General features: G+C 40.4%; 1 protein-coding gene across 5 annotated transcripts in view; it reads right to left on the bottom strand.

Moving 5' to 3' along the window:
• Window positions 1–12,249, bottom strand: part of LOC108024497 (teneurin-a) — a 146,942-nt gene that overhangs the window by 64,193 nt on the left and 70,500 nt on the right. For all 5 annotated transcript variants that reach the window (XM_017094432.3, XM_017094431.3, XM_017094433.3 and 2 more), the window contains 2 exons: window positions 4,016–4,321; window positions 1,018–1,124 (listed from right to left, as the gene is read on the bottom strand). In XM_017094432.3, the coding sequence (XP_016949921.1) occupies window positions 1,018–1,124; window positions 4,016–4,321 (413 nt within the window). The remainder of the gene's footprint in view (window positions 1–1,017; window positions 1,125–4,015; window positions 4,322–12,249) is intronic.

Raw genomic sequence — 12,249 nt, 5'->3', positions numbered from 1 at the left:
GATTTTAGGGGCTTCCTTAGGAGTGACATCATCATCGTCATGGCTTGTCAATCGATGTGGCGGTTTTTCTGATGCCATCGAACTTCGACCTCGGCTGCGAGGGATGCGGTTTCTAATTGCTTGTCAATTGTGCAGGATTCTCTACCAGCAGTCGGCACATTTATCAATTAACATTTTGAGGCGGCCCAGGAATTTATACATCAAGTGGATACACCGGGAAAATAAAATGAGGAACTTAGTTCTTGATTTAAATCCTAAATTTCATTTACAACATGGAAACAAAATAAATAATGCAATATTTAAGAATTGTTAGTTTATCAAATTGACTTCGAATAATATATTTCAGAAAACTGTGAAAATATTACATATCTGGTTGTAAATCAAGAACAAAATACTCTTGAATAATCTGTGAAAATATGATTGATCTTTTTGCTAATCAGAAATTCAATAACCTTAAATTATCATAGCTAAAATAATATGTTAAGGTATTGTATAAGCATTTCAGAATCAGGAATTAAATACTCTTAAGTCATAAAAAATACATATATTTGTAAATCAAGAACAAATTACTCTTAAATAATCGGTGCAAATATGATATATATTTGCTAATCAGGAATAAAATATTCTGAAACTAGGATGTAAATGATTTCTGATCTCTCTCAAATTAGTCTTAGATAATCAACACTTTTCCTTATTACTTATTCTCCCAGTGTATTTACACGTATATGTGTTTACCTAGGCCAACGCTCCGTGTTGGCTTTCTTAGCTCGCCGGTGTGTGTGTGTGTAAGTTAACACCATTTAACGCTAATGTAATGCAAACACTTTGATGTATTTGCCTTGTTATAGCTTGTTTGTAGTTTGCACTTATGTATACACTGAGCGAATATTTGTCCAGGTATGCGAATACATATGACCGTGTTTCGGTGCCGGGGTGTGTGCGTGTCATGTGTATTTTTCATTAACCGTGTTGCCATTATGGCAATGTCCGATGTTTTTAGCCGGAAGTTCTTCTTACCTGCAAAGTATGCCAACATGGCGGTTAGGACGACGGATACGAATATTAAGGCGATGCTCAAGCATTTCCAGGAACATCGGTGCTGACAGCGTTTATCTATGTGAAACCTGCAAAAAGTACACAAGGAGAAAAGAAGAACGATGATGAGAGATGGTAGATAGTGGGATGGCAGATAGAAGCGTTAAGCAAACTGAGCAATGCATTTGTAATTAACAAAGGGGGGCGGGGGGCGACCGCAAGACAGGAATAAAGCCACTAGCCCCCATCGCCTCCATGTCCACGTCCTGTCCCCCACATATCCCGTACTCTGTCCTGTGGCTTTAGACGCTTGACATATCACAAGGACCACAGAAACCAGCCAACCAAACAAACACGTTTCGCATACAGCTAGGAAAATCAAGGGAGAGCACGGAGAAAAAAATTCTAAGCTTGTGGATGAGGAAAACGATCTATCTAAACTCTACAAAGTACAATAACCCAACAGTTTCCTTGATTTTACTGGTTTTAATCGATTAGTGTGACCATGTGCCCTAAAGGAAGCAAGGTGTGACCATGCGCCTGGCAGTGTGACCATGCAATCCGCTGCTTTTAAAATACTATTTGCTATATTTAATTATAGTTATAGAAAACTACCTTAGGGAAGCGCACTTTTCCAAATTTCTCATATTTTCTCTGCATGCCAAAAACGCAGAGTTAGTGCGCCAATGAGTTTGTCAACTGCCGGCAACAGCTGGCAACTTTTTTAATAAAGCTCCCAACCAAAAAAGGCAACGCATGCAAAATGATGCACAAGACTGAGGACAAAGACCACAGCTCCCTTCGGGCACCCCACTTGTCCCCCTGCGCCCACTACATTCTCGCCCCCAAAAAAGGGTGTTAATCACACATACAGCCAACAAGTCTAAGCCGCCGCAGGCAGAGCTGTCAAGTCTTTCGGCGTGGTCGCCTCTAATTGCGTAAAAGTTGAGCGAAACGCTGACGAAGGGAGTTACGAAATTTTAGGGGGAAAACCGGGCCGTCCGGAGGGGGCGTGGTCCCAGCTTAAAGAGAATTAACAATTCTTGAGTTGGCAACTTTCGAAAGTTGCTCAGAATTGGGTTAGACTCGAAAGTGTCCGAGTCAGGCCTTCAAAGGTGATTCAACCCGGTGAAGGAGCAGGGAAAAAAAAGAAAAAATAAACGAAAAACAACAGGGAGCTGAGTGGAAACCCTTGGGGAAAATTCCTTAAGGAGTTAGGCACTAACTAGGGAGCTCTGAACTGCGAAGAAGTTTCTGCTTTACGTTGACTTACTAAGTCTTTAAGGTAAACAAGGAGGAAATCTTTAAAGGAGCTATTTCAAAGGAATACACAAAATGTTACTGTGCTATGCTAAAAGTTAGTGGTCTATTAACATAAGTAAAAATGTTTCATAGTTCTCAGTTCAATTAAAAATGAGTCACATTTTTCTCTACAAAACTCTGAGAGTTGCCTATACTCAAGCTTAAATTTATTATGATGAGGCATTGCTGCACGACCATGAGTTACAACACTTTTAAAACCGAAAATAGTTCCATCTAGCGGGAGAATCTGTGCACGTCCTGGCCATCCCTACGATATCTGCATTGGATCCTGATGGCCAGACCATCTTCATGTCTGCCGAGTGCTCCACAATCTGGTGGAGCTTCGCCCGCATGTCGTGGCAAATGTTCAGGGGCCACCAACAGCTGACCAGCTGGCGGAGTTCCAGGGACTCGCAGCTGTTGCATCTCCTGGCCTCCATGGTCCTGCTGCTGCCATCGAAATCGCCGTGACCCGGATAGGATTCCGTCTCGGAATCGGAGTCGGAATAGGAATAATCGCGCGATGGTACCTTGTGAATTCGGGCCCAGGAGTCGAGAGTCTCCCGATTTGGGCTGGCCACCGCATGGACCTGCTGCCGGTGGTGGCGAAGCCATTTCGGAAGGCGACCACGAGTCCTGGATCCTGGCGCATCCGCATCCTGGCTCGCATCCCGCAGCCAATGGGCACTGCACACCTTGTGGGCCAAGCTCAGAGTCCCGATTAACCCCATTGTGATATTTCGATTGCCCAAAATGTAAAACGACCGTGTAGTCTTGTCAATTTTGATGGAGAAAAATGGTTGTCCGTGTAGGGCGAGTCTGGCAGGAGTGTCTGTGGCAACTTGGCGCTTCTAGAGAGGCATATTTTGCCTAAAAAATAGTTTACTTTATGTTAAAATAAATAACATAAGAAATATCCTTTATGAAGTTGACAACAAAAACTATTTTAGTAATATCTGAACTTTTTTAAGTGCTAGAAAATTATTTATCTTTAGTTAATTGGCATTAAAAAACAAAATACAGTAATAATAATTTAATAATATATATTATTAAATTCTACTATTACTCTAAGATTTAAGGCTGAATTTTCCTAAGCAAAAAATAGTAATAAAAAAAAGTAGTAAATTAGCACCAAAAGAAATTTTAAATATATAATTATTATAATTTACTTAACATTTTTTATGAACAAGCAAAATACAATGATAATAAATAAATAATATATATTAATTAATTCTACTTTTAATCAAGGATTTCAAGCGGAATTTTCTTAAACAAAAAATACTAATAAAAAAAGTAGTAAATCAGGGCCAAAAAATGTTTATAATATATAATTTTTTTAAAGTAATGCTTACAGAAAAATAACAAAATCAGTTCAAAAGTCTCTATAATATTTTACTACCTTAAGTTGGCCACAAAAAAATAAGGAAAAACTCCCGAAAATATAAAGGTTATCCCAGCTAACAGCGCACGAGGAAAAACAGCCTCCACTTGAACAGAACCAGTTGACTGGAAAGTCATATCCAGTGCACCCCCACTTCTCAGTCAATTTAACGCTCAGTCACTCGTGGAGTGTTCACTGTGACCCCGGGGCAATGTTGGGGGTGGAGAGGGGGGTCAGATAAGGGGGCGTGGCTGCGCCCAAATGCGTTTTTTTGCCGCTTCGCAAGTTACTACATACCTGGATGGCGAATATGGCGAATAATGCGGTGCGTGCGCTGAGTGGGAATTACGCAACGGGAATCCGGGCATGACCAGCGGCTGTGAGCCGCTTATCTGGCAATTGCCACCGTTACCGCTCCCGGGCGGTCCGACGCCCACCTGCGGTCCTCCGGGCCCGCCCACCTGGCCGCCGCCGCCCACGCCGCCGGGCATTGTGCCGGCGCCCATCGGCAGGCCGACGCCGCCGCGATCGATGCCCCCGTGGCCGATTGTGTTGCTGCCAGTTGACATACTCTGGGGCATCTGCTGTGGGTGGCCACCCAGTCTGGAAAAGGCGGAAAAGATGGATAACTCGGTTAGCCAGGGACTCGCAATTTTGGGGGCGGTGCACTTGGAGAGCAAGTGGGCAATGCAAGTTGTAATATATGTTAGAGTGAAAGTGAAAAAATCAAATTATTGTTCTTTTTCCGTTCCTTAATTGTTTCTTAATACTTAAAAATATTGCACGTATTCTTATTCATGATATATTAATTAGTTAATCAGTTATTAAAAAAAAAAAACTTTTTTCTGTGCAAGACCGTTTTAAAATTTGTAAAACCCTTCTTTGGCTTATTTCAACGAAATCAGCTTAGATGAGGCTTCAATGCTAACAAAATTAAACACGCAGAAATTCATTACAGCAATTCCATATTCTACAATTATTGGGAATCCTATTTAGGCACCTTAAACGATTATGAAATAATGGGAAATATCTTTATAAATATTCCTTGATTTAAGCATAACAATATAATATTATAATAGATCATATTTGAAAATTGAAATTTAGCCCAATATTTATTTCTGTGGCTTAACGATTTTTTTTAATGATCCAATTAAAGTTGTTTATCAATTGTTGCTTCAAAAATTCCTTGTAAAAATTGTGATTAAAATTCTGGACACTCCTTTTCTCCCAGTGCACTGTTGCTTGTAATGCGGAAATTAAAACATGTGCGAAACTTTTCGCTCCACATTGGGCTCTCGCATCTCGTTTGGCGATGTTACAATATTTAAATCGCATCCCCGCGGACAAAGGCTTATTGTTGTTGCCCCGGCCCGCTGTTATTGTTATTATTATTTTTAACGGTTAAGTGATGCGGAAATTTTAAATTAAAAAACATAAATCAATGCATGTGTGTGTGTGTGTTGTGTGCGGCAACCATTGTATGGCGAATCGCAAATGGGGAATGTGTTGAGCGAAAAATGCAAAAAAATAAAAAAAGAGAAAAGGTTTCATTATCCCCGACCGGCAGTCGGGCGATTTTTGTTGCTGTTTGTGTTTTATTATCGCTCAGCATTAAGCGGAAATGCAGTCGCTGCTGCCATTTCTCGATAACTGCCGCCATTGTTGGAAATTCCAGTGCGTGTGTGTGCGTAAGTGTGCCTGTGTGCGTGGCTGCCATTTCCAGGCGCCGCCCGCAAGTATGCAACAGAAATTGCACTTTTTTCGCGCCTCAGAAGCACGCGTTATTTTTTATGAAGCGAAAAGATAGACGTAGTTTGAGATATTGTCACTATTATTGAAGGGCTATTGTTTAACTTTAAATTGCTAAGATCTTTTCGTTAGTATTGACCCATTTATTTATAATTTTATTCAGACATATTCTTCTCTTGATTTTCACATATTTTTGAGACATTTTATTTGCCAACTGCCAAGTCATAGAGAGTTTTCTGAGCGTATACTTTTAAGGCAAACACTTGTATTATTTATGAAGCTAATATTTTGAATTCTTGGGAATTTTATTTTATCTTTCTTTACTTTCTAAAATATTTAGAAATATTAGTTTAATAGCTCAGACTAAGGTGTATTTCCTATGGAGTAAGCTTTTCATTGTTGAATTGTGCATAACATTGAATGTTTGTATTTTTCCCAAAAAAAAAGGTGAAAATAAACACTTTTTTGTTTATTTATAATTTTAAGACGGCAAAAGGTACTGTACTTGGGTATTTATACCTAATAGTCTCTTGTATTGTAAGGAATTTAAGTAACTTCCAACATGATTTTTGTTCTAGAAAATATTTTAAAAATTAATTGAATACTTTAAAGACGTTTCCATATTTCAACAGTTTAATAGCTTCAATGGCGGAGCTTAAAATTCGAATTTCCCAGTACTTTTGCCTCGAAAGCCAGTGGCTGGCTCGCGATTTAACCCCTTTCGAGGACCTTTTCGGGGCCATGGTTATTCTTATTCCCAGCCCGGGCGACCGACCAACATCATTGTCATTGTACCGGGCTCATCGTCAGCTGCTGTCGCGTGCATTTGACATATCACATTTGGCCCTATTCGTATCTCTCCGCTTTGCTTTTGGCCCGCTTTGGTTTTTGGGTTTCATCGTATTTGTATTTGGATTTTTTTCCCTCTTCCGATTTTTTTTTTTTGGCTGCGGCTCTCCGCTTTGGCCGCCATTTTGGCTTTGTTATTTATGGCCATGTCAAGCGGTCGCCGGCTGGTCAAGCGTGTGCCACGCCCCCACCGCCCCCGTCCTCAGCGATTTGGCCTGCATTTGACATGCGGTTGTTGTGTGCGGGTTCCTTTATTTGTATTATTTTTTTACATATATTTTTCCATTCTTTCCCGTGACCATCGAATAAACTTGTATATTGCACCCAGCTAGCCCTAAAATAATCCCAAAAGTTCTGTCTGATATTTCATATTCAAAATTTTGGAAAAAAAAGAAAAGGGAAAAAGAAAACCAAAAATCAAGCTGCAAATTTACGAGTTTTTGCCACAAAAGTTACTAGATCAGTGTAATTTATGGCGCGAAAGGGACGGCACGAATGCAAAACAGAACAATGAATGGCACCCTGGGGTCTGGGGAGCGAGAGAGACGGCTGCAGCGGCCGAGAGCGAGAGAGACGGGAGCACAGAAAGCCGCTTACACCAGCAGGCACAAGACAAATGTGCCTCTGTGTGCGTGTGTGAGTATCTGTGTGAGCTCGGGACAGCTTAGCAAATACTAAGCCAGCCAGCGAGCAGCGCAAGCTGTGCCTGTGATTTATTAGCAACAATAATAGAATTAAACAATTTAAATTAAGTTGTAGCCAAAAACCATAAACAGTCTGCCAAGCGGCCCTGCGGGTTAGGCTCCACCACCCCCGTCCCACCAATTTTCCCCAGCTCCCGTGGCTTACACACACACGCAACGTTTTGTTGCCACTAAGTTTGATACCCTGGAAAGTCAGGTGGTGTCGAATAACCAGTGGATATTGTAGATGAAGATGAAAAAAATCGACAAAAAAGAATCCGGCTCAGAGGACCATTCTCATTTGATATTATAAACATTTACGAAAATATAGTATGTTAAATGATTACATTAGATTTTTATTATTATTTCAAATTAATAAAGAAAACAGGTTTTTAAACATCTTTGGACGGACGAAACTCATTTATAAAGCAAAAATCCGGCTCAAAGGACCATGTGTATAATTTCATGCAGAGCAAAAAACACTTGCTTACACTCTTGTAAATCTGATAGTTAATCCAATTATTAACAAACAGATATTACGTTTCATTTAAGGCAAATATTGCCTCTGCAATCTGAAACCCACTTAAAGAAGTACCTTCAAGTTCGTGGCGCCGAATTTGAATGTATCGCTTGACCAGCAGGCGACAGAGCAGCGGAAGCACAGCTGGGGGAAAGTTGGAAAAGCGGGAGGGAGAATCGGAGAAAGGGGGCTGGAGAAAGCCGGCCGGGGAACTTCCTCGCGCTGCTGGCGGGGCATTACAAATGCTTCCTGTGCATACATTTGGCAGCAGTTTGTGTGTGCTGACGCTTTTCCACTTCGTGTGTATATTGTTGCCATTATTATTGCCGTTGACCAACCACAGCAGCAGTCCCACTTTCGCCCCACGTTCGCCCCACTTTCCACCGCTTTCCACACACCACCACCATCACCACCACCATGACACTCGACGAAAGTTGTGCACACGCAATATGGAGTGGTGCAAAAAAAGCGCACAAAAAATGTTGCATACTTTTAAGTGCAGCGCATTTTGTAACTCAAAATGGCAGTTTGTAGTAGTGTGAGTGCGAGTGTGCACTTGTGTTTGTGTGCGCGCGTGTGCTTGATTGTTTAATTTAATTTGGATTTAAAAGCAACGCATAACAAAGATTGCCAGCAATTATTTTTTGCCCGACACTCTTGTTATTCAATCAAATAATATTCATTTCATTTGCAATCAACAACAGCAGCAGGAGCAGCAGCAGCAGCAGCAGCTGCAGAAAAAGTTTTGCTTTTATTAAATTCTGTTTCTGTTTATTCCGCTTTGTGATAATAAATACTGTTTTTCCACTGGCCATCGGGGAAAACGCAGTGGCGATGGCAATGGCCATGGTTTGCGTAAAAGGGACATAAATCCAGTTGGGCAAGCTGCAATCCCGAAATCAAAATAGAAGTGCAGTTCGGGGACAGCATTTGAGATTGAGTTGAAGGACCATTGCTGCTTTCATCATAAAAATGTATTTTTTTTAGTTTATAAACCATTTTTTTATTTTATTTTAAATCAAAAAATGATAATTCCCCTTTCTTTGATCATTACTGACCCTTTGTTTGAATAGAAAACAGTTTGTGAAATATTCACCAACATCGATTGAGAGATTTCCCTTTGACGGAAGTGGCAGCAACGACTGTTAAATAAATTTGATAAATTTCCCTGGGTTTTCCTAGGGCTCTTTTCTGCCCTTTTCCTACTATTTTCCCTATTTTTTCATTTCTCATTTTAGTTGCTTTTCCCCTGCACAAACGATCGAGCCTCGAGGCCATGGAGCATTTTGTGCAAAGTTTTCAATGGCCCACCCACACACACACACACTCGCATATTGAGTGGAAGTGGAACAAAACTATGAATTTAGTTTTTCTGGCATTGTTGGGTTAACTCTGCCCCCTGCCATGCCCTGCCCCTTAACCCTTGGCTGCCCCGTCATCGGATTCGTGCCTCACAAAGCGAAAACTAACAAAAACGCCCACCAAAAACGTGATTTTCGCCAAATTTCACTCACACACACACACACACACACTGGCGGAAAGTTGAAGAAGAGAAAGAGAGGGCATGAGAGGAGCAGAAAGAGATGGCACGAGCGAGAGGCAACCAAGATAAATCCAAACAAAATTACACGCTGTGTGTGAAGCAGCGCTGAAAACGTGCTAGAAAAATGAAGCGCGAAATCAATAATAACACACAATGAAAAGGGACAGCTGCAGCGGCAAGCGGATGGAGAGAGATAGCCATACTGGGCGCGAAAGAGACGGGGCATCTAGGTGAACAACAAACTGTGGCAAAAGGCTACGTGCAACATTACCATCTGCAAGTGCAACCAAATCAGAGCAATTGCATTGTCCTGTCACGCATTCGCGAAGTGCTGGAATTGGCCAAGGGAAAAACAACGATTTTTCCAGCGCAAGAGTGTCAAATAATTGCTGGAAATAATGGATTAGAGTTGCTTATTTTAGGAAAGAAAACAATGCCAGAAAATAGAATTAATATATTTTTTTAATATTAAAAAGCTATGTATAGTTTGCTTCTTATAGAAAATGATAGATCTTATAATATACTTTTTATAAATAATGGATTTTATTGGATAATTTAAAGAAAGGAATTTAATAATCAGAATAAAATATATTTTAATAATTTAAATATTACAAAAAAGAAACTCATATAGATATTGATAAGATGATTATAAGCCAATCATCATAGTTAGTTTTTTATGGAATATAAAATTCTTTATAATATATTTTTGATATCTTTTAAATCTTGTTTTTTTGCCAGTAAATTGTATTTCTTTTACAATAAACCTTTAAACCTTTTCCGCGGGACTTTAAAATGTTTCCAGCTATACAGTATTTTTTAGCATTTGCCGCAACCGCCTTTCCTTTGAGCATAATTTTCTTTTCTCCTGTCTGAGACAAAAGGCAGCGAGATGAAAAACAAAGGGAAAATCGCAGCGATGGCGCAGACAAAGAAAGTTTTGGGGCAACATTTTGCGGCAGTGTGCTGGAGGGCAGGGTGCAGAGGGGGCAAATCAATTTAATTAGTTTCTGACTTTCATTTACAAATTATGCATAAATCTGTAGACAGCGCCCCAGAGACCATAAATTAAGCGCCAGCGCCAAACTCAAACTCTTGGCCAAAAATAAAAGAAAAAGCCGGCGGAGGCAAAAAAAAAAACAAAAAGAAGAAGGAAAAGCGAGGGAAAAGAGAAAAACTTTTACGGAGCACAACACAAACAACAACAAAACTTGTATCTAACTACAGAAGAGGAAGAAAATAGGAGGAAAAACGAGGGTTGGACGCAAAATTAATTTGCGCTTTTATTAAATTTTCTTTTGCCGCTCTTCGCAGGACACGAGGCGAAAAAGGGCAGTGGGTGGTGAGGCGGTGGGCGGCGGGTGGCGGGGAGGCAGGTAATCACGCCCACAGGGGAAAACTCAAACACACACACACTCATCTACCACGCGTATGAGCAATTTTTATCGAGCGTAAGAGCAACAAGCGAATAAAGCAGCAAAAGGATATCCAGGGGCGCAGATACGGGGGGGTGGAAAACGCCAGGGGCGGGCGGCTGGAAGGGGGAGGGTGCAGAATTTAGCCAACGCTGCTGTCAAACAAAAATGCAACCCCTTGAACAATTTTTTATACACGATTTATTTCCATTTTCTGCTATCCCTTTCCTTTTTTTTGCACAATTTTCTTTTGTGAAGAGGGTTTGGGGCCAAATGCCCCTCGAATTTTCCATGCTCCAATGCACGCAATATTAAGAGGGCACATGAAAATTATTACAAAAAAAAATGGCCAGGAAAATTGAAACAAGTACTTGGATTTTTTCCCTCAAGAGATCAATCATTAAAGTTAATTTAGGGAGGAAAAATTGGCAATACGTGGGGGGAAATAGATTTTAGGACAACAAATATTTGAAGAGTTTGCTTTCGGTGAATTAAAAAATATGCACTGTATTTTTATAATAGAAAAATATAAAATATAACTTGAAGACTTTTTAATTGCTAAAAAATATTTTAAATATTTATAAAACATATTTTTCTATTTTATGTTACGTTTTTCTTATAACAGTTTTTATTTTGTAAATAAAATAGTACACTTTTTTTTATTTATAAATTTAATAGATAGGGGGAAGACTTTTTTATTGCTGACGATTTTTTTCAAATATTTACATAACATATTTTTCCTTATTTTTGTTTTGTTTTTTATAAATATTATTATTTTTTTTATTTATTCCATAAAATGCCTGCATGTAAGTTTCTTAGCTATTAAGTTCTTCTTTTACTTTGCAGACTAACCTCAGCTTGCGGCGAATATTTAATTAACAATTTCACAAATCCCCCTCAAAGTCTTGTGCATTTCGCCCCATTTTATTGCCACGTTTTTCGCCCACTTAGGGCGGCCAACAAATTGCAAGTTCGCGACTAAACCGAAAGGTAAATTATCTAAAAATGGCAACTAAAGGGGCGGCGTGCGGTGCCCTTGCGAGGGGGGTCGTATCAGTTACGCGCTCTCGTGGCAGATGATTCTGCAAAATGGAAGCGCAGCCCCGGCCTTAACCCTCCGCCGGCCCCCTGGGTGAAGTCGGGCGACTAATAACACCCCGAGGGAGCAGCCAGTCGCCAGGGGGCGTGGCCATGGGGGGAAGGGGCGGCGACTGCCAATGATCAAAGAATTTTTCACTGCGCTCTGGTTCATCCTTTTGATTTTTTTCCCTGCGAGTTGCCAGGCTAAATTTTTGTTATGACGGCGGAATTAATATTATTAAGGGTCGCACAGACCGCTTGGTCCCTTTTTTTTTTGTTGTTTATTTTTTTGCAGCCGTTGAGTTGATAATTTCGCGACGGGAAAAAAGGGAAACTCCGGGAAGGGGGACTTTCCACGACGTCATTATCAGCAAATGCCGCACGCCGCTGTGTTTGACAAAAGGGGGGGCACCCAAGCACCACCCACCACCCACCAGCCCTGTTTATGGCCCTTATTAAATATTTACAGTTTTGGCAAGTTTGAAAAGCGCCTTTAATTGCTGTCACTTCTAGATTAATTATTTACACAGCCCGCAGAAGCACACACATTGGCGCCCGTGCACACCCTGTGCGAATAGATTGAATGAATTTAATTAGGGTTGGCGGTCTGTGGAGCTTAACTGCGGCATAAATAATCAGTAAGGGGGAAACATTGGGATAAATGTTTAAAAGCCTAAAATAAATTTTACGAAATA

This window comes from Drosophila biarmipes, chromosome X (assembly GCF_025231255.1).
Source record: "Drosophila biarmipes strain raj3 chromosome X, RU_DBia_V1.1, whole genome shotgun sequence".
Classification (NCBI taxonomy): Eukaryota; Metazoa; Arthropoda; class Insecta; order Diptera; family Drosophilidae; genus Drosophila; species Drosophila biarmipes.
Note: the sequence above shows the minus strand (reverse complement) of the source record. Positions and strands in the feature narration are given on the sequence as shown.